Raw genomic sequence first — 27,625 nt, 5'->3', positions numbered from 1 at the left:
ATAGACTTCAGAATTTTTTCAAAATTTTTTTTTTTTTTTTAAATCCATACTATGACAGGGACAACCTCTCATCATCAGGTGCACCACAGATGCATTGCAACTGGTGACTGTATAAAACATAGCAGTGAAATGGAGCTGGACCAGTGTTCAGCAAGAATGCTCTTACGTTATTGCACATTTGCATGTATTTGACCTCAGGGTATAATGCGGCGCTACTAAGGCCCGGGTGAGCGGAGAAGCAATACTAGAGAGAAAAATGTGTGTCCTTCTGACTGCAAAACGTTCTGTCCACACCTGCCTTTGCTGGAACCAGGCATGGGTTTGCTGTTGCTGTTAGCAGGACAAAGACAGGTCCCGAGTGCCCCATCCTGCCAATTTGTGTGCGTGTGTGTGTACAGATAAAGAGCAAATGAAAGGATTTTATTTAAGGGTTTTGGCCATATTTGAGCAATGTAAGTCAGAATTCATACAGGAAAGAAGCACGATTATCATGCAGTTACTCAAAACAAGTCCCTGAAGTTGCTGAGACATAAAACCTAACGTTTTTGGCCCTTGGTACAAGCCAGAGCTGCAGGAGCTCCAGTACCGCCCTGCAAATCAAGGCTAGTCAAGGAGAGGAACATGATGGTCCTGCCAGCTCCCTTGGCTTTGGCTGTCATCTTTGCACTGGTGCCTCATGAAGATTCTTGCACCTCAAAAACCTTCCAGTCATGCATGGCAGTTCCCACTACATAGGCCCTGTGCTAGGATCTTTTTTTTTTTTTTACTCTTTTTTTCCCTTATCACACACATCCAGAACATCTTGCAACTTCTTCCCTGTCAGCATGTCCAAGGCCCACAACTTTCTGTAATCCTAAAGGTGGCCTCCATTCAGTGCCTGAGATGGATAACCTGCTCTGTATAAGCATAAGCTGCTGACATCTGCTTTGAAGCAAGTCCTATGTTTGTTCCTTCCTATCAAATGTCCACTCTGCACAGGTCAAGCTTCCAGTGATGGTTTCTAACTTGGCTTTCTCACCCATTTGGCTTCTCTTGCTGTAACTAACAGCACCTGCGTTTCTGTGTTTTCTGTGCTTCTCTGCAAAGCATTTGCTTTGTATTTTCAAGTGCCTCAGAAAGATCTGCTTCTGAAAGAGCCCAGCCAGCAAACAATGAGGTGTGTTAACTTGAAAATGAATTTTAAATGTCAAAACACTTTCTTTTCTAATAAAATGTTTAATGAAATATACAGTCTACTCTTTGAGCAGCTATAGCCTTGGCTGACTTTATTGTTGTTGCAGTTCTTTAGTTTTCTGTTGAGAAAAAGATATTTTAATGGACAACACAAGATACACAGAACCTATCGGGCGGGGGGGGTTGTTCTACATAAATCTTTTCTTTAGTTTAAAAAATGAAAGTTGTTCAGAAAAATCTTGACAGACCACTATTTCTAGCAAATTTGTCCAGTTGAAATTAAAACCATTCAAAACATGGTTTCAGCATTCTTAAAGCATACATTTAAATAGTTTTCATAGTGTGATGTAGAGATGGTTCTGATTTTACAGACATTTGCTTAATATGTTTTTTAGGCACAGTAAGGCTTGTTCTGAACATGACTGGAAGAGCTGCATAACACATATCAGATGCCAAATTGTTATCTCAAGAAAACTAAAAAGACCAAAACAAAAAAACCCCGAACAACAACAACAAAAACCCCAAAACAACAGCAAAAAAGCTCAGTACAACTTCCTTGTAATACAATTTCTTTTTAAGCACTAGAGCCTGTTTCTTATTTGTCCGTAACAGTTTAGCAATACAGCTCTCACATTTGCAGTTAAAGAGAAACATCTGTCTATACCTGAGGCATCATTTGTCTATAGAAAATGAGTACCTGTGCATTCTTACAAAACCCAATTTCTTCCTGGGGGTTGCTGGTTGGGTGGGTTTAGCAAAATTAGCACCAATTAAGTTATTGGAGAGAGTGAACATAGAAGTGTGAAGCAGATGAGTTGAAGGTGACTCTTGTCCCGGGCAGAACTCCGAGCTGCTGGATCTCGCTCTCCACAGCCCGTACATAGAACACGTTGTTGTTCCTGCTGTGCCTGTGGAGCCAAGGTGACTGAGACAGTTACCTGTGTGTCAGAAGAAAGGAGCACAAGCCATTGGATTACAGGTTAAAAATAAAAATGCTAACAAGTATTGACCCAAAGAGAGGAAGCTGTGTGTTTTCCCGTGGTGGTTTTAGGATTGCACAGTGCCCTCAAATAAGTGTGAAAGCGAGTTTTGCTCTTTGCAGGCTGTAGAACCCAGAGGCATGGAAAAAGATGGTGACTGCAAAGATGTTACAAAGGCAGTTAAACACCTCTGAGGATTCCCATAGAACACCCAAATAGAAACGTCAGGAGACTACACTAGGGTTTGAGTTTTGTTTTCCTTAACTACTGATGTTCAGATATTGATCAGTGGAATAAAGTCATTGAGCAGTTGGGAACACCCTGTCCAGAATTCATGAAGAAGCTGCAGCCGACAGTACGGAACTACGTTGAGAACAGACCCAAGTACGCTGGCCTCACTTTTCCCAAACTTTTTCCAGACTCTCTCTTCCCAGCCGACTCAGAACACAACAAACTGAAAGGTATGTCTGACAACGGAACGCAGTTCACGTGCCAACAGCTACAGTGCAATGGTTTTCCCAGTTTTTCTTCTCTCTAGTTGCACTCCCTTTTAATGCAAATAGTTGCAGAGATGAATGACTGCATGGGTTCTATTCAGCTGAGAGGCAGCTCTTGGAAGTGATTTTTTTGAGAACCTGGTGCTTGGGCAACCAAGGGAACATTCATTATCATTGATGAATATGTCAGGCATATCCCCGTGGCGTTCTGTGTGATGTTTCTGTGCCACAAAGAACTGAGGTGTTCCTTTACGCTCATTTTTAACCTAACAAAGGAACAGTAGAACTTCCATTGGAAGATCTCAATGCTTACAATGTTTTGTTTTAGGCAAAAAATATGAGTTCAGCCAGACACCTGCCTTCACTAAACAGTAGAAGGGCATTAGCAACATCAATGAAAATGGTCTTGATGTAGCTGAGGTTTAATACCTGCTACAGGTGGGTTTCTTCTTTTGAAAAATGCTGTGGTTTGGTTTGGATATGTGAAGCAAAGTAATAACTTAATTACAGTGCTACTTGATTATATTAATACCACTATAAAATATATGTTGCAATGATTTTAATCATATATTGAAGTCCTGTTTTACTTGAACAGGGCATTGACCTTCAAATGGAAAGAGTGATTAATGTGTTTAGCATAGAAAGGATTTCTCGTCACAGCTCTAGAACCCCTACAAACTTGCACTGTCTGTCATTCTGCACCACTTGAGTATTTGGGGCCACTTACTGCAGTGGCATGTCAGGGGTTTCATTTGCTTGCAATTTGCATGTCATTACATTACCCAGAATGCTCTTCCAATTAACACCTGTCCCACAGCAAGGCTGCTGTCGCAGCTCTGGGGGCAGAGAAGGCTCTGATCAGATGCTATTGGATACACCTGATTTTATACTCCTGCTACAATAAAATTGATAACAGAATTTTCCTGGGTTTGGAACTAATGAACAGAAATGCCTGTCAAACAGTGCTGTTATCTTTTGTATACAGGAAGCATATGCATTAGAGTATATTGAATGGCAGTTTTTAAGATATAGTCACAGAAAGAGGAAAAGTATATTAAAAAAATTCCGCTTGTGTATCATCCCATGCCCTGCCTAAATATTTCAATAAGTAACGTTAACAATTTAATTAGATGTTATTTTTATTCACCCTTGTCTGACCAGATACTTAATAATATTTTTGCACCTTTATCTTACTACATTATTTTTCCTTTCATTTTCTTTTTCATTTACACAGGAAATAATTTTGATTGTGGAAAAGCTTAGAATGCTACATTGATAACAATACTAGAAATGTATGTTGTCATTTTTTTACGTGGGCTTAAATGGTATTATATTCATTACAAACTCTAAGTAGTGAAAACAATTTGGGTAATCGAAGGATGAGTTTGTGGCCTAATAGGCACAATGCGCTATGTTATTGGGTAAAATAAATAAATGTTGCAACATAAAACTGTGCATTTTTACAGTGGAGCATGATGTGTCCCACTGATTTAAACTTTGTTACATGGGACAAAGGAGACCTGAGCAGTTCCGAGGCACTTCTGTACTGTTATGTTTTGATCCCAGACTACAGATTTTACATTTTTGCTTCTAATGGGATGCTTGTAAAATAAGTCTGGTACCTGTGCCTTGCTGAAATCTGTAATGCCCCCCAGTGGGCTAGGTGAAAAACTTTAAAACACATAGAAAAGTTTGGGTGTTTCTCTGAGCCACCTGGAGTACCTGTAAGTTTCAGTACCATGATTTTATACTTCATTATGTGAGCTTTTGTTTTCTGATCCTGGCAATAATACAGATAGCGCAAGCTCATTTTTCTGGGTATATTATCCAGCCCTCTGCCTGGAATCTGCACACAACATGTAAAATCTCACTGGAGCTTGTCAGAGGACTTAACATATGCAGCCAAGATGTCGATACCTTTCTAATGAATCCGACCTGAAACGATGACTGAAGAACGCTTGCTATGCCAAGGCAAGCGGCAGAAGGGCAGACAAACACCTTCTATAGGGTCATGTCAGTGTTACTTTCCGAACCCAATTAACTCTTCTCTAGGTTGATTGTTTTGTACTAATACTGTGTTTATCTGATTTCATTGTTCTAGCCAGCCAAGCCAGGGACCTTTTATCAAAGATGCTAGTCATTGATCCGGCCAAGCGAATATCAGTAGATGAAGCCTTACAGCATCCATACATTAATGTCTGGTACGACCCAGCAGAAGTGGAGGCGGTAAGTGAGGCATGACTCCTGATTTCAGACTGCTAAATGCAGATATGATTCATAGATTCCTGCTGCTTTACAGCAGCTTGATAAAGAGCATGCATTAAAGAAACAGTGTTGTGACTGCGGTGATCTTTGGATTTATGGCGAATGAAATCTGTAGGGACAGGATGTCTCTTTGTTAGATTAACTCACAATAAATAGGAGAAGCAAAAACACTTCCAGCACATGAAGCCATTTTCTGCTTTCTTCTAGACAACCTAAAGAAAGGATTTTTAACCCAGTAGCTTACCTATTTCTTCTAGCTATATAAGTCACTCTGGCAAAAGATACTGTCTTTCTGTCTAAAGCTTTTCTTGTGGAAAACAAGCAAGCATCACTTCCTGTGTTTGTGTTCAATGATACATGTGGAGAGGAGGAGAATTAACAAAACAATACAAAAACCTTAAGTCAGGATTCAGAAAAATCTTGGTGGAACATAAATTCTTCCTTAAAGTGAAGGAGGAACTCATGTGCTTTCTTGGGCCATGGTTCAATGTTCAGTATCATGTACACTGTGTACAAAGAAAAATTGATTTTTTCTTATAATCCTGTCACGCTCTAGACACCTCTCTGTATCCTTTAGTGAGGCTGGTGTTAATAGGAGTAAGTGCCATGTCTAGGCACTTCGGTGACATGGTATAGTATGTATAGGTATACATTCAAAGATGTTCCCTGTAATACTAATCATGAATGAAAACAGAGCTCAATATTTCAACAGGTTTAGAAATCTTACTTCACCACAATAGGAAACTATGACTCTGAACCTTGAAAAATTAAATCACTGCTGTTTAGAGATGTGCTCCGATTCGGTGTGCTCTTGGAAGTGCAGTAAACAATGTGCGAAACCCATCTAATTTCGGGTGTGTAGGGCTTTTGCAGAGTATGTTGCTTAGGAGTGCTTTATGGCTCTGCTATCTAGAGGGGCTTTAGTTTTTGCGTCTTGTTTAGTTTTCTTCAAGACAAATAAGTTTATCAGTCTAAAATGTGAACATAAAATACCCTGCGAGAGTTTCCCCTGACATGTACATTTTAGTTTCATGTCCCTCTTGAAGATCTCATTCCATTGTCGGATACTTTTGTTGTATTTCCATGCAGTTCTTAACTCCACTTTACGGAACTAGTCTGATGTCAGAATTCAGATTTGTGTCCCTCATCAGATGCGCTTTGTCTGTGAATTTAACCATGGAGAGCCACTTCTGATGCAGAACAGGGAGTTCTGTATAGTGGATACTTCAATGTAATGATTTGCCCAGTTTCCAAAGTTTTTTCATACTGAAGTGGAAGTTGAATTTTTGCCATAATGGGGCTACTCTTTTAGAAGGAAAAACTTGCCACACACCTAGAATTACAGATGATATTGAACCTTGTATTACTGTCCTTTTCTGCAGACAGAGACCAGGGTACATCTACGGCTGAAGAGACAATGGTTTAACTTCTGATTATACTATAGTTCTGACGTGATTTAGAACAAAACACATCCTTTCTCTGGATCGTGACTGTAAAACATGAACAATATTTATTCATTTTGCCTGCCGGGTGAATTGGCTGGAATCTCATGAGCCCACTAGCTCTCCAGAGCCTGCAGTAATTATGTTCTAGGTCATTGAGGCATTTGTCTCTCACGTGCACCTCCTGTCACTGTAGATACCTGTACAAATGTGGTGCCACACGCTATCAAATCATGTTCTCTGCATTTTCACTGTTGGCTGCATTTCATTGCTCAGTAAAATGACTACAGAATATATAAACCAGTGGAAAAGCAAACTGTCATTGCTCCCATAGCACTTCAAAGAACAGAGAACATCCTGTGAGGAAGGAACAGCGCCTTTAAATGTTCAACTTCAAACACTCAATGTTGCCCCCATTATTTGCAGTTTGCATCTTTGTTGGAATTGCATCTTTTTAGATACGCTCTGTTCTTTTCACCCCCCCAGTTCTTTGCACAGTTATTGTGTAGTTAACATGAGCTGAACTCACATCGGCATCCCCAGCTGCTTTCTTTGTCTCTCTTAACTTCAAAGTTTTATTTTCCAAAACATGCTATACCTTGTCAATAACATACTAGAGAATCACACTAATAGTTTTTTCATGAGTTCAAGTGTTACTGAATTGCTTTGATAGCAATCGCTCTGTGGTACAGAGACCTTTCTTCTCTTGGGATTGCAGCAGGTTAAAAACCAGCAAGGTTCAGGTTGTGTGCAGTGTGAACTAAATAGATGAACATTGGATGAATAAATATTAATTGTATTTTATCAGAGTGCTTGGAAGTCTAGAAAGAGCCTGGCTTCACTTAACATTCATTAGTTTTCCAATCTCCTTTTCGAAGGGCAAGTTAAGCTGGATAACTTTGGGTTTGCAATTAACAGTTTATTGAACTCTAAATTTCCATCTGTTCATGCTGACACACCTTCAATGGCTAGCTGTGAATAATTTACTAATTATTTTCTGGAGAAAACTTAACTCAGTTGGATTCTCTTTGCCTCTTTATTCAGCTCTTGAGGTGTAGTCAGTCTGTGTTCTTCATCAGCATTGTCTCGATGATGGAATAAGTTTCTCAGATTCATGAGAGATTGGTGGCTTTGTGTTCTTTCTGAAAAAAGTGTCCTGAGGTCCTGGGACTTGAAGTAACTGGCAGTGCCTCTATGAGGAGCAGTTGTTGCTACACTGGAGAGAAAGTTTTACTTGTGCATATGTTACAACTTGCCACTTCTGGCTGAATGCTTGCTGTCTGATCAGCTGTTCATTCTTTACAAGGCAGCAAGGTACTTGTACATGATAAACTCGTGTGGTAACACGAGTGATTTAGTGCTTCAAGCATGAAGTAACTTGTTTTCTCTTGGAAAAAAGCCATGTTGGTGTGTAAAACAGGCTGTGTGTCTCTGTGACCTCAGACAGGGATCGGGGCACCTAGTGTAGCATCCAGAATACCTGTTGGAGTATCTTATAACACTGCACAGACATCTGACATCTTAAACGATTACAGATTTGTGCAGTAGTTTATATTCTGCCGTAAGCCCCAGGTTCTTCATTGTGCTAATTCTCTTGCTCTAGTTGTGTGTTAATTTTTGTTGCAATTCTCTATTATTAAGGATTACTATCACAAGAGCCTTTGCATCTCCACTGAAATATTCTTCTTGTTGTAGCTGCCAGGGTTAGGATCAAATTCAGTAAACATTTCCTAATGCCACGCATTCAGCATGTCATGGGCAATGGGAAAATGACTGTATTACATATTTTTGTTAGATCTTGCCAACTTTGCAGCGGGGGTGGGAGTTGGTACTCATCTAAAAACATCCAACAAATGAGCTCTTTGAGAGGTACGTTTGCTGATTCACTTATAATCTGACTCGGTGAATTTGTCTGTAGAGAAGTAAACTGCAGAAGTTATAATAGGGTACAAATGCATGGAGAAGCAGTATTTGAATGAGATGTAAAAACCTAAAAATGGTTTTCCAGCTCATTAATGTTAGGTTTTGCAAAAAAACCAAAAAACCAACAAACAAAAACAAAAAACCACGAACAAACAAACAAACAAAACCAAAAAAGAATCTCATGGGCATCGGTACGAAGAACAGATTGTGGTCTGATTCTTCCAGGTTATGTATATCTGAAGTTTCCAATTCCAGTTTGAATGGAACAAATCATGTTTCCCTTCTTGGTAAGCTATTTTATTAATGTGTGCTATGGAACAATGGCACCAGCACATTTCATCAGTGGCTTTTCTACTTGGTCTCTGTATCTGGCCCACTGAATTTTGCGAGGTGGAAATGGCCTTTAAATCTGCCACTGGATCTCAGTTCTGCAGCTGAACCTGTTTCTAGATGTGAACCAGAAGACAATTCTGGGTCTTCTGGTTCTTCACACTGTTGAAGTGTGTTGAAATCCTTACGCTTTACTAGTCTGGGTCCTTTTTGTCCACAAACTATGCCATAGTTTGTGAAGCTTATAAAAATGCCTCATGGGAAAGGCAGAGAAATGTGTACTGATTATTAACTGTTCCACTGAGTGCAGTTCAGAATTTGTCCCAGCATGGTTTCAACTTCTTGTGCCTACTTATCTCTAGCTGTGTTTGTGAGCCAGCTTTTATAAATGGAGGACAAAAGCAAATGAAACACTACAGTCTAAATAGGTTTTTCAAACAATTTATCTCCATTTTTTTTTTCATGATTATTCATGTATGGATTTAGGATCTGTGTTCCTGATGGAAACAGGTTGACAAAAAGTTTACACAAATGTGTATGAGCCTAAGGTGAGTCTGCTACTACAAAGCTTCTGTTTTAAGTGTGGAATAAGTGCTTGAAAATTTTTGTGTTGCCTGCCTGGAAGATTTCCAGTTCAAGGAAGAGGTGGTGATATTTTTCTCTTTCCATGGCAGTCTTGCAAACTTTAGTAACAGTAAAGCAATGGAAAGAGATTGAGCAATGTGGAGCACAGTAGCCATTCTTATTCAGACTAATGGACAAACAAATGCAACATTTGTTCTACTCTTCTGTGTCTCTTAAAGGTATTCTCTCATATTTTGATTATCGGGATACTGGGCTGTTCGAACTCATTGCTGCTTCAGTTAGCTGATAAACCAGTTAATGGATTTTGCATTGTGCTCTCTGAGTATTCAGTTTTACTCATTTTCCATTCTCTTTGCTTATTTCCTGTTGAAATTCAGATGTGCTATTTTTAATCTATTGGCCATGTTTGAAGCATTCATCTGCTGGTATCTTTACCTCAAGATGATCTTTTGTTAAAACAGGTTTTAAGTAGATATTCGTGGTTTGTATTTCACTAGAAATGCCACAGTTATTCAGCATCAGATTTGGTATTTATCCTTCCACTCTCTTTTTTGTGGACTACTAGTTTGAAATCACTTGCTCCTGCATTTCACTGTTGTGGAGCCTATGAATTTTGGTTTTTTACAGTTGCAGTGAGTCTTCTCTTGTGTCAGAATCTGGCTTCTGCAACTGGTCTCGTCCAAGGTGCATACATTTCTTTTCACTGTCCCAGAACAAAGCTTTAGAGACAGAAACTTAAGAAAAGCCTGGTCTCCTTTGACTCCATAAAATCTCGGCGCTTTGATTCTGTCTTGATTCTGACCCAAGCTGAATTACATCCCTCTGGGTGTGATCAACAGGCAGATAAGAACTCCTATGCCAGGCAGAGAGATAAGGAGCACTTTATAGAAGCTTACTAGGTACTGCAGTGTTCTTAATCTTTTCTTCTCTTCCTTTACACAAGGAAGTACGTTGTATTTGGGGATGTACTTGTCTATTAGATTTCAAGTAATAGTGTTGTTGTTTCCCAGCAAAGGGAGAAGAAATGCCGTAAGCCCAGGTTTTGCGTTCTGTCTTTCTGTATCACAGACAACAGGTACTAACTGCAGGTTTTGCTTTGCCTTCCCAAAGTGGGCCTTGCCTCTTCTAGGGGAGCAGCTTCTCTTCACTAGCTCACGGCTTCAGAGGGGTACAAAAGGAGCCTGGGCTATTTACTGCAAGGTGGACAAACAAGGATGGAGTGGAGGGAGGAGTGGGAGAAAGGATGGACATGGTTTAGTGCCAGAGTTAGGCTACAGTTGGACTTGATGATCCTGAGGGTCTCTTCCAACTGGAATGATTCTATGATTCCATGACTAGCAAAGATGAATATTCTGCAGCCTTCTCAGGGAAAGTTTGCAGTGGACCACCGAGCACCTTAATGAATTCTCCTTTAGGATTTGCAGCATGATGAGGCTCTATGAAGGAATAGCCCTGCTTTTTACAGGCTTTTTCACAGGGAACTGCAAAAGAGAGCGATAGGAGAATCATGGAGATGCTTTTCATCACTTGCATTGTGCTTAACCTCCCACTATTTGTCCTGATGACCCCACTGGGACTTCCACACCTGTGCTGTGTTGCATTCACCTGTGTTCAGCGCACTCTCTCTTAGCAGTTTTCCATAGAGGTCGGTCTTTCATCATGAGACTAAAGGTTTGGTGGTGGAGTGGGTTTTTTTTCAGAGTCCTCCTCCCATACTGCAAAACACAAGGCACGATTCCTCCCACTGTCAATAACCCTGTATAGCAGATATAACACAGCAACAATGATACAGATGGGCTTTTCAAGCAGGGTAGCATTAGATCTAGTCCATTTAGGTGTCTAGTTAGATTTCTCCCTATCTCCAGTAAATGGCTTCATCAACAGGAGTTGGGCATCTGTTGTACAATATTCGTTTGGTTCAGAGGCTTAGGAAGACAGGCAACTGAAAGCTTTTATTGTAGCAGAAATTTTGAAGTGAGCTTTTGCAGTTCCACAGAGTGTCACTGTGTGCTGGAGTAGACCATGAAGAGCACTGAAGACAGTTCAGGGAATGAGCAGAGAATTCGGTGTCAAGGTTTAACTCAGAGGTAACGACCCTCCACGTCTGCCCAGATTTACAGTGTTACGAATGTGAGAGGAACAGATAAAACAGCCCTGTCCAGTTAGGAAAGCAGAATAGTGAGACAGTTACAGTCCCCTTTTATAAGTCTATTAAAAGTTTATGGTCTTTCACAGGCTGTATGGGGGCCATAAAAATATTATATCTCATTCTAATGGATGAAGACTGTGACACGAATGGGAAGCAGTAGGAATGCAATACCCTTTTCCCTCCCGATGTATAACAGCATTAAACTCTTCCGGTCGGCCTTAAATGCCATGTAGCAATTCCCTGATACAAAGAGGAAGAGGATGTTACGAGATGTAGTATTTGCTATTCGCTAACACCAAGAGGTTACATAAACTTCTACATAGACTTCTGTGTAAAAACAAACCACATCCAAAGCCTTCAATAGCTCTGAAAAAATCATCATATTTACGTTTAGAAACAGGCCTTGCACAGTTTTTGAGCTTACCTGTGGAGTGAGTGGGTAAGCCAGATTTTGGATTTAGAGGTATTTCTTTTGTCTAACATACTAATGTCATTAGCCAGCTTCTTTTGAGCCCGCCTTGCTTGCTGCAGTATCTTTTATAATAAAGTCAGAGCATTAGGTTCTCCAGAGTGTACATCATTGCTCTGAAATTCATTCATATAGTGTTACTCCCAGGTAAGCTAATTTCTATATTCAACCAATTATAACTGAAATACATGTTTCTAAAAAATATGAAAACATAGTAGATAATGTGTGTTTAAGATTGTATGGAATTCTTAGGATTTCAGGAACTGTTGAAATTTGTTACCAATCTTCACACCTAATTCATATATAGGGTAACCAGCGTTCAAAGAGGAAAAGTATTATTTACTAATGTTACACAGGAAATCTGTCGTAAAATCAGAATAGGAAGCCATAGACCTTACTCCTCTGTTTTATATTTCAGTTAAAGGTTCCTTCTTCCTGTCTATTATATGCAGAAACTGTCTTGATTCTTCTTCTAAACAAATACTGCTGTTTATTACTCTTGTATTATGATATTTACTTTATCTTACAGTATTTGGGCTATTGTTATGAATAAATGAGACACACCATACATTTTCTTCCTCAAAGTGCTCTGGACTTTTTTTAGGGAAGAAGACATTTCCATCATCTCTTACCTCCACATGTAGACTACCCTGTTTATTGTAGATCATCTCAATATCTCCCTGGTGACACATTAACTTCTCTGTTTTCTTGTCTGAAAATGCCGTGCCTGAAACTTTGTTTTCATTTGCACAGCTGCCTTTTTTGATGTTCCTATATGTTCTTATCCTTCATTGAGATGAGCTGTGAATAAATCCCAGATCTGATAGTTAGTTTTTCATATCTCCTGCAATGTTTATGTGACGCTGCCTATATGTATGTTACTGGTTTTATCCCAAAATGTTTAAATCATTCATGAACAGGCTGGATTCCTAGATATGTGCTTCAGATTAGCTTTAGTATTGCCACCTGGGCAGCTCTGCTGCCAAATTTCAGAACACTCATGCTGGTTTTTCTCTAGGACGGCATTGGCTTGAGCTCCCTGGTCTCCAGTCTAATTCCTTCCATGTTGTTGGCATGAGAAATAATTTTGAATGGGAGAGATACCTACTTACTGGTATCAAAATAACATTCTTATGCAAGAGAGTGGCTGCTTTCAAGTCCTCTCCTTAATTTTTCAGTTACTATGTTATTTCATAAAATATTAACCAAGTGTTTTTCAGCCAAAACTATTTGCATGCACATTTCTGGAAGATGCTATTTTAGAAGAATTTCTGCTGTTTAAGGGCAATTGTTTAGGACTTAATTTTGCCCATTTTTTTCTTCAGCTATAAATGATTTAGGAATCACTTCTTTTTGGAACCTCTTGAATTATCTGTGTGATCTCATAAGTGGTTCCTGCTTGGGAACACTATTGTTCTGTTCCATTCCATGGGAACAAATGTAGTAGCAAAATTTACCACAGATTGTTATCTGGTGTTTTCTATTAACTGATTTCAAAATTCATCTTAGATTTTTCTTTACCTGTACTTATTGCTTGCTCTCTGACGTTGCCGTCCATTAGGGGAGAGACTTCTTAGAAAAGGGAAAGATCAGATGTTAAAAATGTACCTTTTAAGCATTTCTAAATGTTGACAGAATTTTACAACAGTGATAGATCGTGTGGAGTTTTGTTTGCTGTAACTCACACTGCTTTCGATATTGGTTTTATTTTCATAGGATTTATATTTCACTGGGGTATCTCTGTATCTAGGACTACCCATGAGGGGCTGGGCTGTAAATTAGAACTCATTTTTCTGTGCTTGACAGCCCGTATGTTGCCTTTTATTATTGTGATGCTGTTTCCTACAATGCTTATGAAGGAGAGCTTGGTTTGCATTTCTCAGTCTGACGTCCTCTCCAGGATGGAAACTGCTGCTGCACTGTTTTAGCCCTTTCTGTATAAACTATCTGTGACCAGCCGTTAAATGAAATCTACTCAAATTAATTTTAAGTTTCGAAGTTTGTTATAAGAAAAAAAAAAAACGGCCATCTCTTTTGCCTGTGAGTGCTGAGCATCCATGATGATGGAGAAGCATTTCTGGAGAGCTCTGTGAGCTTGGCAAACAACACTTGAAAGAAGGTGTCACCTTCATTACATGTGGCACTTCGTGGCAGAATCAAGGCTGTCAGGTTGTACATCTTTTCTGGTATTCTTTTCTCTTGCTCAGCTCTGTGCATATTCGGATGTTGTATCCAAACTCTGCAGTGATCTGCCACAGGGGTTTTCTAGCAATAAGTTCCAGGGTTTGGTTTTCTGCTTAGGGGCTGATGGTGCACATCTGTTGTCTCACAAAAGAAGTTTGCAGCTCTGCTTTGTACACAAGCATGGATATTTTGTCTAGTCAGCAGCATCTGTCCATTTATAGCTGATAAGTTATGGAAGCCGAACACACCCTCTGCAGCAATCTATACTAATGTCAGCGAGAAGTAGTGGTTAGAGGCAAAAGAGGCATTTATTTTATTTTTTCTCTTCCAAACAAAGCTAAAGCTTTTTCCAGCTTGCTGTTGTACTTATCTGTAAGCTACTCAGTCATCTGCACGCGGCCAAGTAATCTTGCCTCCTTCTGCCTGCCATCCTTGCAGTCCAGCTGTTCAGAAACACCTCAGGCCACATTTTCTTTGGTGGCGGAGTTTTCCTAAAGGCTCTGCAAAGGTTCCAATGAATGACTGGGCACAGAGGCATCTCTTCTTCCATTTCCACAGCCCACTGTGAAGTCCCTGCGTAATACAGGGTGAAATCTGAGGCCCTTGACACTTTCATCTCTAGCTGAAGAGAGTTCAGGCCTCTGGTGACAGCACACTGGTGCATTTCTGCTTGCACTGCAAAAATAAATATATAATTAGCAGCAGTAACATCATCTAGGTGGTGGCAAAATACAAAGGAATTTTTATATTCACCTGTTATGAGGATCTAAGCCTCACACTATTAATTTTTACAGCTTCCCATTGCTTCCGATATTTGTATATCGCTAATTCTCTTGTTGCCTTGTACACTGCGCCACAACTGCTGCTCCAGGCCCTGCAATTCTGGGAACAGATGCAGAAACAAGCCTTGCTCCTGCCAAGCTTTCTAAAAACAGCTCATCCCGAGGTCTTCACTGTGCTGGCACTCGCTCTGCAGAGGCAGGGGCAAAGACTACAGGATTTATTCAAGTGGGAGGTTCAGCCCATTCCCTTTGCGTTCTAGCAGCAGCACACAAACCAATCTGTGTTGCTTTGGGAAAGTGAGAATACATCAGCCTCAACATATGTTTTGCTTTTTTCTCTAGTGAAAAGCTTTTCTTCCCTGGATGTTAGAAAGGTGTTTAACAAATCCATCTAACCCCATGAAAAACATTGCCTTTCATGGGTTTTGGTGTGGGGTTTTTTTAGGGTGTGCTTTTGTTAGTTTTCTTGGTTTTTTCTTTTTTTTTTTTTTTTTTTAGAAAAAGATCAGTGTGGATATTTTCTGGATTTTTCTGTAGTTGTTATTATATTCAATGAATATCAAATTTAATGCATAAATATTTAAAGAATCCATTTCTAAAATGTAAAAGCCAAGAACCACTGAAACAACAAGGAATTATTTTAATGTATACAAGAAAAATATAATTAATTCCTTCTCTTCCACATCTCAAAATAGATTCTATTCTTTGTTGCCAGTGCAGTCGCTTACAAATCAATTTGATCTGGGGAGAAAATGGCTGCCTTAAACTGAAGCTAGATGCTGCCACCCATAGGCTTGATCCACACTCTGTTCTGATTTAAGACTGCTTTAACTATACTTTTTCTGAAAAACGTACAAACTAAACCACGTAACTCTCAGCTGGGACATGCTGTATGAAGGATTTAGAAGAATGTCCATAATACTGCAGCTGCACCCACATAGAAAATTAATAATTGTGAGCTCAGTCATTTTCTAGGGCATTTGAGTTAGGCAGCAAAGTCATTTTCAGGCCAACCTTTGGACCAAGACTAAAATCAGGTGCCCAGAAGGACACAGGTATGGCAGCTGCTCTGTGAGGTCCATTGCTGTGACAATACTTGCATGAAAAACCTCTCTTCCAAGTTAGCAGAAATTGGGTGGACAGCCTGGAGGGGATTATCTAGTTTGATAACAACGCATTTGACTCTCTCGTTGTCATTAGGGTTAATGAGGATCATGGGAAAATAAATTCATTCTTGAAACTGTTAGAGGATTCTGAGCTCTGTGCCTTCAATCAACACAAACAAACAAACAAACAAAAATTAAAAAAACCCCCAGACATAAAAAAAGGATTCCTGGTGAGGGCGCTGGCCTGGCCTCACAGCAGAGTTCCACTGTCCCGTGTCCTGCACAGGCTTTAGATGTTACAGAGCCTGCCTGTGTGAAGAGCAGAGCTTTATTCCTGTCGTCATCACACTGAATATTTATTACCCTTGGCTCTTTTGTTCCTGCCGAGAGCTGTGTTTTGTAGCTGTGGATCCTGCTAGCTCACAAATCAGCTCTGCAGCATCCACACTGGTGCAGCAGTAGAACACACAGTGCAGGTGCAGTTTCTGGCATCCTCCAGTGTGTGAAGTGCAGAGTTTGGTTGTTCTCCCTTGGTTGTCTTCATAGCATAATAGGAGTTTGGTAAACAAATTAGATTATTCTAGGCTCTCTCCCTGGAAAATGTCTTCATTTCCAGAATGCGTTAATCTAGGAAATAATTACTGCTGCTTTTTTTGTTACCTATTAGCTAATTATGCCTGCTTAAGACATAACTGAAATAAATTTAAAGAGGCATAAGCCAGAGATTTTGTGGTTGTGTGAACTGAGGACAGGAATGTGCATCTGATCACTTGTTCCTTTTGATTCTGTAATTTGTGTGTTTGGGAATTGAAGTAGTAAAAGGATCTAGCCTTTTATTTCTGGCTGGGGGAGAAATACCCTAGTTTTTCTGTGAAAGGTGTAAAAAGAGTGTTTACATTTGATAGGAGCAATTTTACTCACTGCCTGTGCTTTTTGTAAGCTTTAAGAAAGAAAAGGTGCTTGCAGGATATTCTTGTCTCGGCCAAATGCCTCCCCTGCTGCTACCACTAAAAGTGGAGATGGCTTCGATTTTGGGTGAACCTGTCTTAAGCTTCAGGACGGACTGGAAGGGACAGAGGAGGGTTGTTAATGCTGAATAAGCAAACAGCTGCATTGGTTTTGGACTCAGACTTTTTATGTGGTTGTATCTTACCTTGCTGACATGGCAAAACCTCAGGTACCCCTGCTGAGACCTGGCACTCGCTTTAACTCATGACGTGTGTTCCATGTTCCCTCTAGGCATCCTCTCATGTGTGAGACCTGGCAGTCCAGGACTTCACCTAATCCCTTTGTCTTTAGCCCTGATACAACTGTCAGCCCATAGGAAATTCTCTTGTTTTCAGTGGACTTGTCCAGTCCAGCTATCATATATGTGATTACTTTCTCACTTTTATCTATAGCATGCACACAGCTTAATAGACTGACGGTGTTACTCCTGAGAGTAAATCCTCAGCTTCTTAGTGAATCAGAAAACAGCTCGGCAAACGTGCATTCAATAGTAGGATGTATTCAAAGGGACACAGTGGCCGAGTGCCCAAGGTGAAAGTTAGAGGAAATACTTACGCGTGACAAAAGTCACAATAGAACTTGTTTGCATCTTCATTAGATACTCTTACCTCAGATGCTGAACCTTCTTGATAGAAGGAAGGGGCAGAGTCCTCTGCCTTGCTTGGCTGCTGGGTTTGGCAGCTGACATCAGGAGACACAATGAATATGTGGCTTATTTGCTCAAGGAAGGCAGGTGTTCAGGCTCTCAGAAACTCTAGTTGCCTCTGTCTCAATAAATTCCAGGATCTGCTACTTCTGTGACATTCTCAGCAACTATAACATACAGTAAAAAACACCCAACATCTTTCTGGTTAAAGCAAAGTTACTTAAAAATACGTATACTGGCAATCTTGGGAATTTGGAACATGGATCAGAAATCCTGGCTGGGAGATTTGCTTTAGAATTAGTTACTCTTAGAAGTTTGTATAGCAGTGAGTGTGATGTCTAAAGGACAACTTAAAACTTAATATTGTAGTATGACTATTAATTAATCAGAATTGGTATTTGTCTGGTATTATGGCAGTACTTTCTCTGCCAGTGCAAACAGTCTATGTGTGGAATTTCTGGACTCAGGATAAGCACAGTGGCATTGCTGACATGGGGTCTGTTTCATCTGCAACTATGCCTCTTGTTTAAAAAAGGAAAGGGAGAAATATATTGGTTACTCCTACATAAAGACATGAATTCCCAAAGTGTTAATTAATTTAATATTCAAATGTGTTTCATGTGCTTTTGCACGTACAGCAGGGGTATCAAACTCATTTTCACCAGGGGCCATGTCAGCCTCGTGGTTGTCTTTAAAGGGCTGAATGTAATATTAGGACTGTGTAAATGTAACTACTTCTACATTTATATAGTCCTAAAATTATATTTGGCTCATTGAAGGTAATTGCGAGGCTGACATGGCCCCTGGTGAAAATGAGTTTGACACCCCTGATGGACAGGATAGATAACAAAGAAGGAGAAGGGCATTTATCTATACTTAAATAGTTACTCCTAATTATTTACAATGTAATGGACAGTTGACTAAATAACTTTGTTTCTCTCCTGCAGCCACCGCCTCAGATATATGATAAACAGCTGGATGAAAGGGAACATACAATCGAGGAATGGAAAGGTAATAGCAGTTTAGGATTAAATGGGAAGGGGTATTTCAGTGGCAAAACAGCCATGTCCCACCACCAGGTGCATCTGTGTAAACCCAAAGGAATTCCTTTGACAGGAAGAAACTGGCACTTTGGTAGCTAAAATGTAAGAAATGTCTTCAGTACTATCATTGTTTACATAGGTTAATGTTAACATGGGGGGATGCAGATTCCAATGCTTTGTAGAAATCTGGGGATATCATCTGGAGAACAGGACAATGCATCAGAATTTTACCCATAGTAAAAAGCATTGTATTACTGCGCTGCTTCATTCTTAGGTAGTGCAGCGTTAAACAATTCACATTTCCTAGTTTCTGTCTCAATTCAGCTCCAAAAAGAGATTATAGGAGAGGAGGGGGATGGAAGAGAGAGGTCTTAGGTGAGCAGGGCTGTCAAACTCGTGAAGACAAGGTAGGGCAGAGCAAGAGAGGCTAAGGAAGGCTACAGCGCTGCGTTTTGTGGTAGTTGCTTTGCTCCTGATCACAGGTGCTGGTTCTCATTTGTAACTGTTGCAATTTTCTCTTCCAGAACTCATTTACAAAGAAGTAATGAATTCTGAAGAAAAGATGAAAAACGGTGTAGTAAAAGGACAGCCTTCTCCTTCAGGTACTCAACCCCATTAAATAACTTTGACGTGTGTTGTGTACTGACAAAAAGAGAAAGAAAGGAGATGGCTGAAGCACTGGGTCTACACTTACGGTTATGTAGACCAAGTTAAGAAGTTTTCATTAAATCCAGTGCTACTAATAGGTTGACCTCGATACTTGATGTCATATTAATACTTAAAAATTGTTCTTCTTGCTATTTGAGATATATTCGTCCTGGTATTTTTTGTGGAAAGATCTGTGGTTACAGGATTATATTGCTGCAGGTGGGGAGAATTATCTCACAGTGTCATTGCTATCCCGCTATGCTGATGGATAAATGAATTAATACTCTGCTAGCTGGTATATGCAAAATTGGTGAGGTTGGCATATATCAACCCATCGGACATGTGACACTTCACCCCGCCATGTAAGCAACCAGAACCTACTCTGGTAGTCTATCCTTCCAGAAGTCTGATAACATTAGAACATCTTGCTGACGAGTTTGGTTGACACTTCGATGAGAAAGGAAAGTTGTCTTCAAACACAGATTCTTAAAATCCTGTCACAAAAAGATCTCAACTAAATTTTACCTGAGGAGAATTCACATCAGCAGTCTTTTCACAGAAATGCCAAGTGTGACTGCCAATACATAGAAAGACACATTTGGGAAGGTACGCTTTCACTGGCAGACTGGAAGTGCCCAGATTTTGAGCACAGTGTCCCAGTAGTGTTTGTGGGTAAAACTAACTACCTTTTGCAGAGCCTTTCCTCAAAGTAAAATCACTTAATTCAGTGTCCTCTGCATATTTTCAGAGAGATTTGTGTGTGTGTGTTGTGATTTTTTTACTTCGTGCTAACTTAATGTTAGAATAAAAATGTGTCATTAGTAACTGACAGGACAAGGAAAAACATAGCTATCATGGCAGAAGTTAATAGAGTGCTGGATGGTAATAAGATACTGAAAACCGTCCATTGCATTCTTGCCAAGTAGCAAATAAATTATAGGACTTGCAGACTTAATTTACCAAATTACTGTACCAACACTGAAAAGAAATCTGGGGCCCTGACAGGTATATGACAAATCCTTGCTCTGTAATCTCTCTTCCCTACAGAATGGTGATTGCAGTATGATTTATGAGCTAGAAACGTTGTTCCTGTTTTCAGGAATTAACTACCCAGGGATTTCTTTTATGTATTCATGTTCTGTTTTTCCTATGTAAAAGGCTTTTATTGTTTATGTAAAACATTTCTGAACATACGAAATTCCCATTTCTCGCCTGTCTTTCTTTTGCTGTTCCCCTTTGACTCATTTTGGATTGTCAGACGCCAACAAGTATAGTAACTATTTAAAAATTGCTCTGAAATGAAACTGGTTTATGAAACAGCAGATTTCCTAGTTTTGTGTGCCTGACTTAATTTAGTTCAGCTGAATGAAATACTGAAAGAATGAGGTAAAACAGGTGACCAGTTCTGAGCAAAAGGGAAATGAGGGAGACTATACACACATGTTGCTTGTGCTTGTCAGCCTTCTTGGCAAGAATTCAGAAGGCTGAGATTTGGGGCTGTACCAGTAATCACAGCAAGCAATCTGGAGACAAATTTCTGAGATTACTTGATCAGAGCTTTTGGGGAGACGACTCAAGTTGACAGCACCAAGGATAATAGTTACCCATTGATACTGCAGGATGGTTGGAGTGCCTATGTATCAGGGTGTCAGTCACTTGGTGCTTCATATCGTCCTGTGAAGAATTAGTTAATGCAACATATAATTTTGAAATGTAGCGTCTTGGAGAAACCTCAAGTGCCTCTCGTGCTCATGTCCAATGAACAAAATCAGGTGTGTCCAAAACTGTTCCCAACACGTATTTCTGCTGCCTGTTCCAAAAAACCTCTGTAAGTGATCTTGTTGACTTTCCAAAAGATGTTTGTGTTGTCTTGCCTAATTTTTTTTTTTCCTGCAGTTAACTCCTATTTCTTGTCCTGTCTCCAGAGGACATGGAGAACAGTTACCTACATTTTTCTTTCTGGTAGCTTTAACTCACTTAAATTCCATTATTGCATCTCTAATCAGTCTTCCTTCCTTTGAACTTCACTACCCACATCTTTGAAACTTCTGAGCTTACTGCTTTTCTCTACACTTTCTCTAGTTGACTTATGTCTCTCATAGATGACAGTATCCAAACCTATCTGCTTAAGGCACTAGTAGTGCTGAATAGAGCGGAAAGATCTGTGTGTAGGTTTGTATGTACATGTTACATAAATATATAAGCAACATGTGCAAAAAACATGCTCATCCATGTGCACACGTAAACATTTAATTTAATCTTAGATGGTAGGTTTTGGTTTTCTGTTACAGAATTGCTGAATTGTTCAGTTCTATTAAAGTCAGATGATGTACCCTTTACCAATATACTCACTATTGAAGGAGTCTGTGCCATATAATTACTCAGCTGGGAGAAGAAAAGTGCTTAGAAAAAAATGTTTTCTCAGTGGAACTTGGTCACAACAATGTATGTGAGAAATAGCCACTAAATTTAATCAACCTTCAGGATTGTTGACTAATTCACTCCCTTAAATATGAAGATATATACATTTTGTACACCTATATTCTCCCCAGAATACACACAGACATACACATGTATGTGGCTAACACACACACGTATGTGCATCTTCTGTGGAGGTCTCCTTCTGCATTCCACAGAAGATGTATTATTTATTTCTAATTACTCAGTTTACCAAGAAGTGATGTAGAACTTTTCACTAGCAGTCTCAGGTCTCCTGCTCTGTCATTTCTGAAGCAGATAATGAAAGAGCATAAACTTCACGCAATGATACGGGAGGAGTTTACCGATTCTGTTTGGTTAACACTTTAAAAAAAAAAGTGTATCTGACTGGTGTTAGCAAACAGCAAGTATTTCCACCAAAAAAAAAAAAAAAAAAAAAAAAGACGCTGTAGATTACTTAGAATTAAACTTCAGTTCTGTTCAAAGTAAATAACCCGGTTGCCATTTGCAGATTTCCTCTGCTCTGACACTGGATAACTGTCCAACCACTTCTCTCAAGCTCTCCCCTGGTCTTCACTACCCAGCTGTAATTTCATACCTAACATTTCCAACTGTCTCCTGATTTCTGGGTACTGAATATAGTAAATAGTGCTGATCCCAGTGCAGCTTATTCTTAGCAGTCCCCTTTCATGCTGAAATTCACTCTTTTATTCTTCCCTTCCTGCCTTTTAGTTGCTGTCTGATTTGGTCATTTTGCTGTCACCCAAGGACTACTGGATACCTTTAGCAGCCTTTTTTTGGTTCTGTGCAGAGCCTAAAATAAGCAGCTGATGGACTTGCCAAGCACTGTGACATAAGAATTAATACTTACATGATGTATAAGAAGCTCAGCAAATCCCCAAGGCAGACACAAGGCTTTTTTTGGAAACGGCAAAAGCTGCAGTTCTCTTTTTTTTTTTTTTTTTTTCCTTCACATCTGTGTCCCTTCACAGCAGAAGTCTTAAAGGCACTTCCATAGGTGCTAACCTAAGCTGGGCTTCACAGGGGCTCTCTGAGGAAGGAATCCCTGCTTTACAGCAGGGAAGCTGATGTGTGGCTTAAAAGACTGGCTGTCAAGTCAGCGGCAGAGCTGGTAGCAGCTCCCAGGAGCTGTTTCTCACCTGCTCTAACCTTTTGCTCTTTTCCATGACCCTGCAGCCAGTCAGAAGCTTCCTGCCAAACAGCAAATTCATAAATGGGGCTCTCCTTCTCTTTTGAATGCACCTCTGTCATTTCTGCAGTGTTTCACATGGCACTCATCCGTTGCAGAACAAGCTGTTGTAGCAGCAGGCAGATGCTGAGCGTAGAAAATGAAGCGTCGCTGATTGATTAGGACAGCTTTCGGGTGGGTTTCTGGCTGTTGCTGCTTCATGCTGCTGAATTGTCTAGTTCTGTCATTTAGGTTTGGTGTGATTTCGTTTGGTTTTGAGGGTGTTTTGTGAGTTTGGGTGCTCTGGGGCTACAACAGTAACTCTCAGGTCTGTGTGGTGTCACGTACAATTGTGCTGAAAGCTCGGAATAGCTATTATAAAAATGCACTTTCCAGAAACTTATGGGCTGAGTTGTTACTTGCTGAAGCAAACATAGCAGGGTTTGTTGAATTCAGTGGTGCTGAATCCGACAGCATAACAAAATCTTCACCTATACAATTTCTGGAGTTATTTCTTAGTCATTTTGCCAAGGAAATTTGATCACACATCTATCAAAGCAAGCTGCACAGCAACGGTTTGGTCAAAAGTCAATTGAATCTACTGGAATTCTTTCCATTTGATTCCTGGGAAAGTATCCATGACTTAAAGGCAGGCTTCTGTCCAGGATTGTAAACATTTAGAAAGGTAATATATTAGTTAGTCATATAATCCAGTCATATTTTGACTGTATCTAAATGCATTCGTTTTGACTGATTTTCATATAATGCCACATGATTTAATAACATCTAAACATTAAGTAACAGTATTGTCCTGGGTGATCAGTTATCAATAGGAATGAGAAAGGTGTAAATCAGTTGTGGAAAAACAAATGTCCTATCAGAAAAGATATATGACTGCTGTCTGCAGTCACCAATGAGATGTCATTGAGATTACTCTGTCTTTTTGCAAAATTTACAACGTCAACTATTTTCCGAATGTATCAGGAGAGTAAGCTAATCCAAGGGTTCTTCTGATGCCAGAATGACTTTGTACCACTGCAACAGCAGAAAGCAGTTCCCATCTAGAGCTCTGAATGGGAGCATATCTGCATCTGTTTTGTGCATATTTATACAGAATGTGTATAAAGGAAAGAAAAAGTTAGGGAAAATAGACGGGGCGTTGGAGTTATGGTAGCTTCTTTCTCCCAGTAATGTTTGTATTGCAAATGGATGACAGAAATCCTCTCCGTTGTCCCACAGGATCATATATTTTGCCTAGTATAGATGGCTATTAATTTCTATATTAAGACTATATTAGTCTTGTAATTTCACTAGGTGTGTTTTATTAGGTGTGTTGTCTTGCCTTTCAAGGCAATAGATGTTCATTTCTGTCCATTTCAAGGAAATTAAAATCTTTAAATGTGAGCCAAGAAAACTTTTCAGCCATAAGAATGAAATGGCATCTATCTGCAGAACGAAGGACCGTGTGTCACAGTGACTGGCTACAATTTCCAGCCATGCAATATCATGCAAAACCACATCATGAATATTTAATGAAAAGTAATGTTTCCCTCCCAAACTGCAGACAGTGTTAATTTTGGTGGAAAGAGAATGACAAAACGTTGCTTGAAAGTTTAGTGGAAAAAAAATACCAGTTCAATTGTTGCTTGCTACTCTGAGAACTGAAGTATGAATTGAGGTTAATGGGCAGAGTGATGGCTGAGCGGTCATAGGTGCACAATAAATACATTCTTCAGTGGCTCTGTATTTATCACACGGTTATCTGTATTTATAGGACACATAATGCCTGATAATATTCAGGGATGTGATACATGTTCAGTCATGTTAACAATAATCTCATGAAGGCTCAGACTTTGTTTCACAAAATGATTTTTTTAATAATATCTGGTACTACCGTCATTTTACGGAGGACAGGTAAACTTGGATGCACAAAAATACTGTCACAACTGAAGTCCTGGGCTTAGTCACCTAGTCCTTGACTAAGAGGAAGAAACTGGCCTTGTCTCCCCCACAGCTGCCATCTCCACATTGCCACTGGGTGATTTAGTACAACCCATTCTACTAAACTACCTACAAGAAAACCAGGGTTTTATGAGAGACTATGGAAGACTGGGTTGGTTGTTGGTTTTTTTTTGTTTGGTTGGTTGGTTTTTTAATCTTCTTGTCACCTGTGTGATCTTACCAGACATCTGATTGTTGGGTGTTTTTTACTCTAAGAAGGCTAGAAAGAATTGAAGTGATAGACACAACATGAGCTATACCTCTTCAAAACGGACTGTTGAGGGAGAGAAAGAATTCCCTGGTAAAATATTTAATATCATCCAACACCTAAAGTTTGTATAGCCAATTTTTTGCTAATGTTTGCCATTGTTTAAAATGGTCTGTGTACTTACATGCCTGTTGCCGCAGGGTAAGCATCCTTTGCTTTTTAAACTGCGAGAAGTTCTGGGGTTTCGGGTTTAATCACGTTGGTGTTCATTTTCGTAGCACAGGTGCAGCAGTGAACAGCAGTGAGAGCCTCCCTCCATCCTCATCTGTCAACGACATCTCATCCATGTCCACGGATCAAACCCTGGCGTCTGACACAGACAGCAGCCTGGAAGCTTCTGCGGGACCCCTCGGTTGTTGCAGGTGACTAGCCGCCTGCCTGCGAAACCCAGCGTTCTTCAGAGGATGATGTAATTTAGAAGGAAAAATTAACAGGAGTTAAGAGATGAAAAGGAAGAGAAATAAAATACAAAGATTTAAATGAAACAAACAAAAAAATAAATCTTTTCAACCTGCTTCTCCTACAGAGTTATGTAATGCAGCTAAGTGCAAGTGTATATTTAACTTATAGTTGCTATGCTTTGGTCTTCTTCCAACGATGCTTACTGGGGGTGGGGGGGAAAGGAACTGAAAAATCCTTCTTTTTACCCCCTCCCCATAAGATGTAAAATCAATGGCTGCAAAACCAGCAACCTGCAACTCTCCTTTTCTCACTGGCATGACAAGGTGTGCAGTAGCCACTCTCCAACATACGAGTGTGTATCTGCCTTCACTCTCTGTTCTGTCATCTTCTGCCCAGTGAGGCAGATAGGGATATGCATCCATTTTTCTTCATATGTGAATAGCACATACACACATGTGCCGATAGAATTCTGGCAGTGTATGCAACTGTGTGCCTATAGGACATGCACATCTGCGTACATACTTAGTGTGCACTCCACAAATAAATGGCCCATTTCAGGTGAACTGCATAACTACATACGGGATGTTACCACTATATAGTCTCTCTGCTTGTTCATACGTTCTTGTATGAGGATCTGTGGAAGTGTAAATAACCACATCCAACTGCGGCTCCCTCAGACACTTGAAGATGTAGCACCAAAATTTCTGCTGAGAGTTGTATATATTTTGAAATAATAACCAGTTTGTATTGAAAGAAGATGCCACAGAGCTTCATAGAAAAATGTTTGTTTGTAAATGTTAAGACTTGTTGTTCTGATTTTTAGAGCAGATATGCCAAGCTAAGGCCAGGTTAGAAGGAAGCACATGTATCTTTGCAAGCCACAGGGAACAAGAATGAAGGTTTTTTTACAGCGTGTCTAAACCCAGAAGATTTATCTCAGTAAGCAACTTTTCTTGTTACTGTTAAGTGAGTTATCGTCTTAGTTCATAGGTACACGTAATTCATAACAGTGAGCCTATGTTTGTTTGGTAGGGTGTATGACAGGGCTGGGCAACGGGCAGATTATGGTCAAAAGGACATGCACAGCTAGTCTTTATTTTACATCTAGATCTTTACTAGGTTAAATACAGAAAGGATATTTGTGGCCCACTCCCTCTCAGTGTATGTTTGCAGCTTAGAGGTTGTTTTCCCTTTAAATCATTCCCTTGCAGGGATCTCTGCTACTAAGAGAGCCTGCATTCTCTAGGGACTTCAGCTCTTCATTTGCTTGTGCCAAATTATCTGATTCCCCAGGAAGTTTTATCAGCTGTGTTACATGGAAAAGAGCCAGACTGTATTTTAAGTAATAGCAGAGGATACTAATCAGCTCGTGCACTGGCTGAAAGGGTCATCTTAGGCAGTTTTAACAAGTTCCAAAGAACCCAACGGTGACTGAATATTAAATTGATTTTGCCAGATAATAACACATAGTAGTATTCCCAATGGTAAGTAAAAGCAAGTGTTTTTACCAGAGAATGGCAAATCTCCACGCAATTTCAGAAGAACTGTACATTTTTCAAGCCAAAACAACAATTAGCATTTTCCACTGCAAGGGCATCATTACTTGAGTTGGAAATGAACTAAAATCTGAGTCATCTCCCTTCTTACCAAAGTGTGCCAGGTAAACTGAAATGAGCCAAATCATGCTCTAATGCTTTCCCAAATGTCAAAGAGAGAGGCAGTTTAGAATATATTCTTGGATATCTTAAATTCACTAATTCTTAGGTATTCAAAATTGTACTTAAATAGGACTGTTCTATTATCTGTCCTACAGGCCTGCCTTTCTAATCAAGTATCAAGTCAGATTTTGTTCAAAGGGAAGAAAGCAAAGAAAGAAACTTCTCTCCAGGGTGAGGCGGTGAGGGGAGATAAAAATTAAGTGGATGTAAAGTAATTTCAGAACTGGTAAGTCTAAGGTGTCTCAGAATTGCCATAGAAAAAATGTTAGTTGTTTGGGTGTGTGCTTGTGTCCAGTGGTTTTTGTTCTGGTTTGGTTTTCTCCCCTAGGTATATTTTTGGTATATTTCTTTGGAAATTCTTTTCATAATAAAATTAGG

The 27,625-nt window shown here is 39.8% G+C and overlaps 1 protein-coding gene across 5 annotated transcripts in view; it reads left to right on the top strand.

Annotated features, from left to right (window-relative positions):
- Positions 1–25,493, top strand: part of MAPK10 (mitogen-activated protein kinase 10) — an 86,102-nt gene extending 60,609 nt beyond the window's left edge. For 3 of the 5 annotated variants that reach the window (XM_065633385.1, XM_065633384.1, XM_065633383.1), the window contains exons 8-12: positions 2,432–2,614; positions 4,752–4,876; positions 18,487–18,550; positions 19,107–19,184; positions 25,351–25,493. In XM_065633385.1, coding sequence (XP_065489457.1) covers positions 2,432–2,614; positions 4,752–4,876; positions 18,487–18,550; positions 19,107–19,184; positions 25,351–25,493 — 593 coding nt within the window. The remainder of the gene's footprint in view (positions 1–2,431; positions 2,615–4,751; positions 4,877–18,486; positions 18,551–19,106; positions 19,185–25,350) is intronic. The other 2 variants (XM_065633387.1, XM_065633386.1) reach the window with 2 other exon arrangements.
- Positions 25,494–27,625: the final 2,132 nt, after the last annotated feature.

This window comes from Caloenas nicobarica, chromosome 4 (genome assembly GCF_036013445.1).
Source record: "Caloenas nicobarica isolate bCalNic1 chromosome 4, bCalNic1.hap1, whole genome shotgun sequence".
In the NCBI taxonomy this organism is placed as follows: Eukaryota; Metazoa; Chordata; class Aves; order Columbiformes; family Columbidae; genus Caloenas; species Caloenas nicobarica.
The sequence above is the reverse complement of the archived record's forward strand: the minus strand, read 5'-3'. Positions and strand labels throughout refer to the sequence as shown.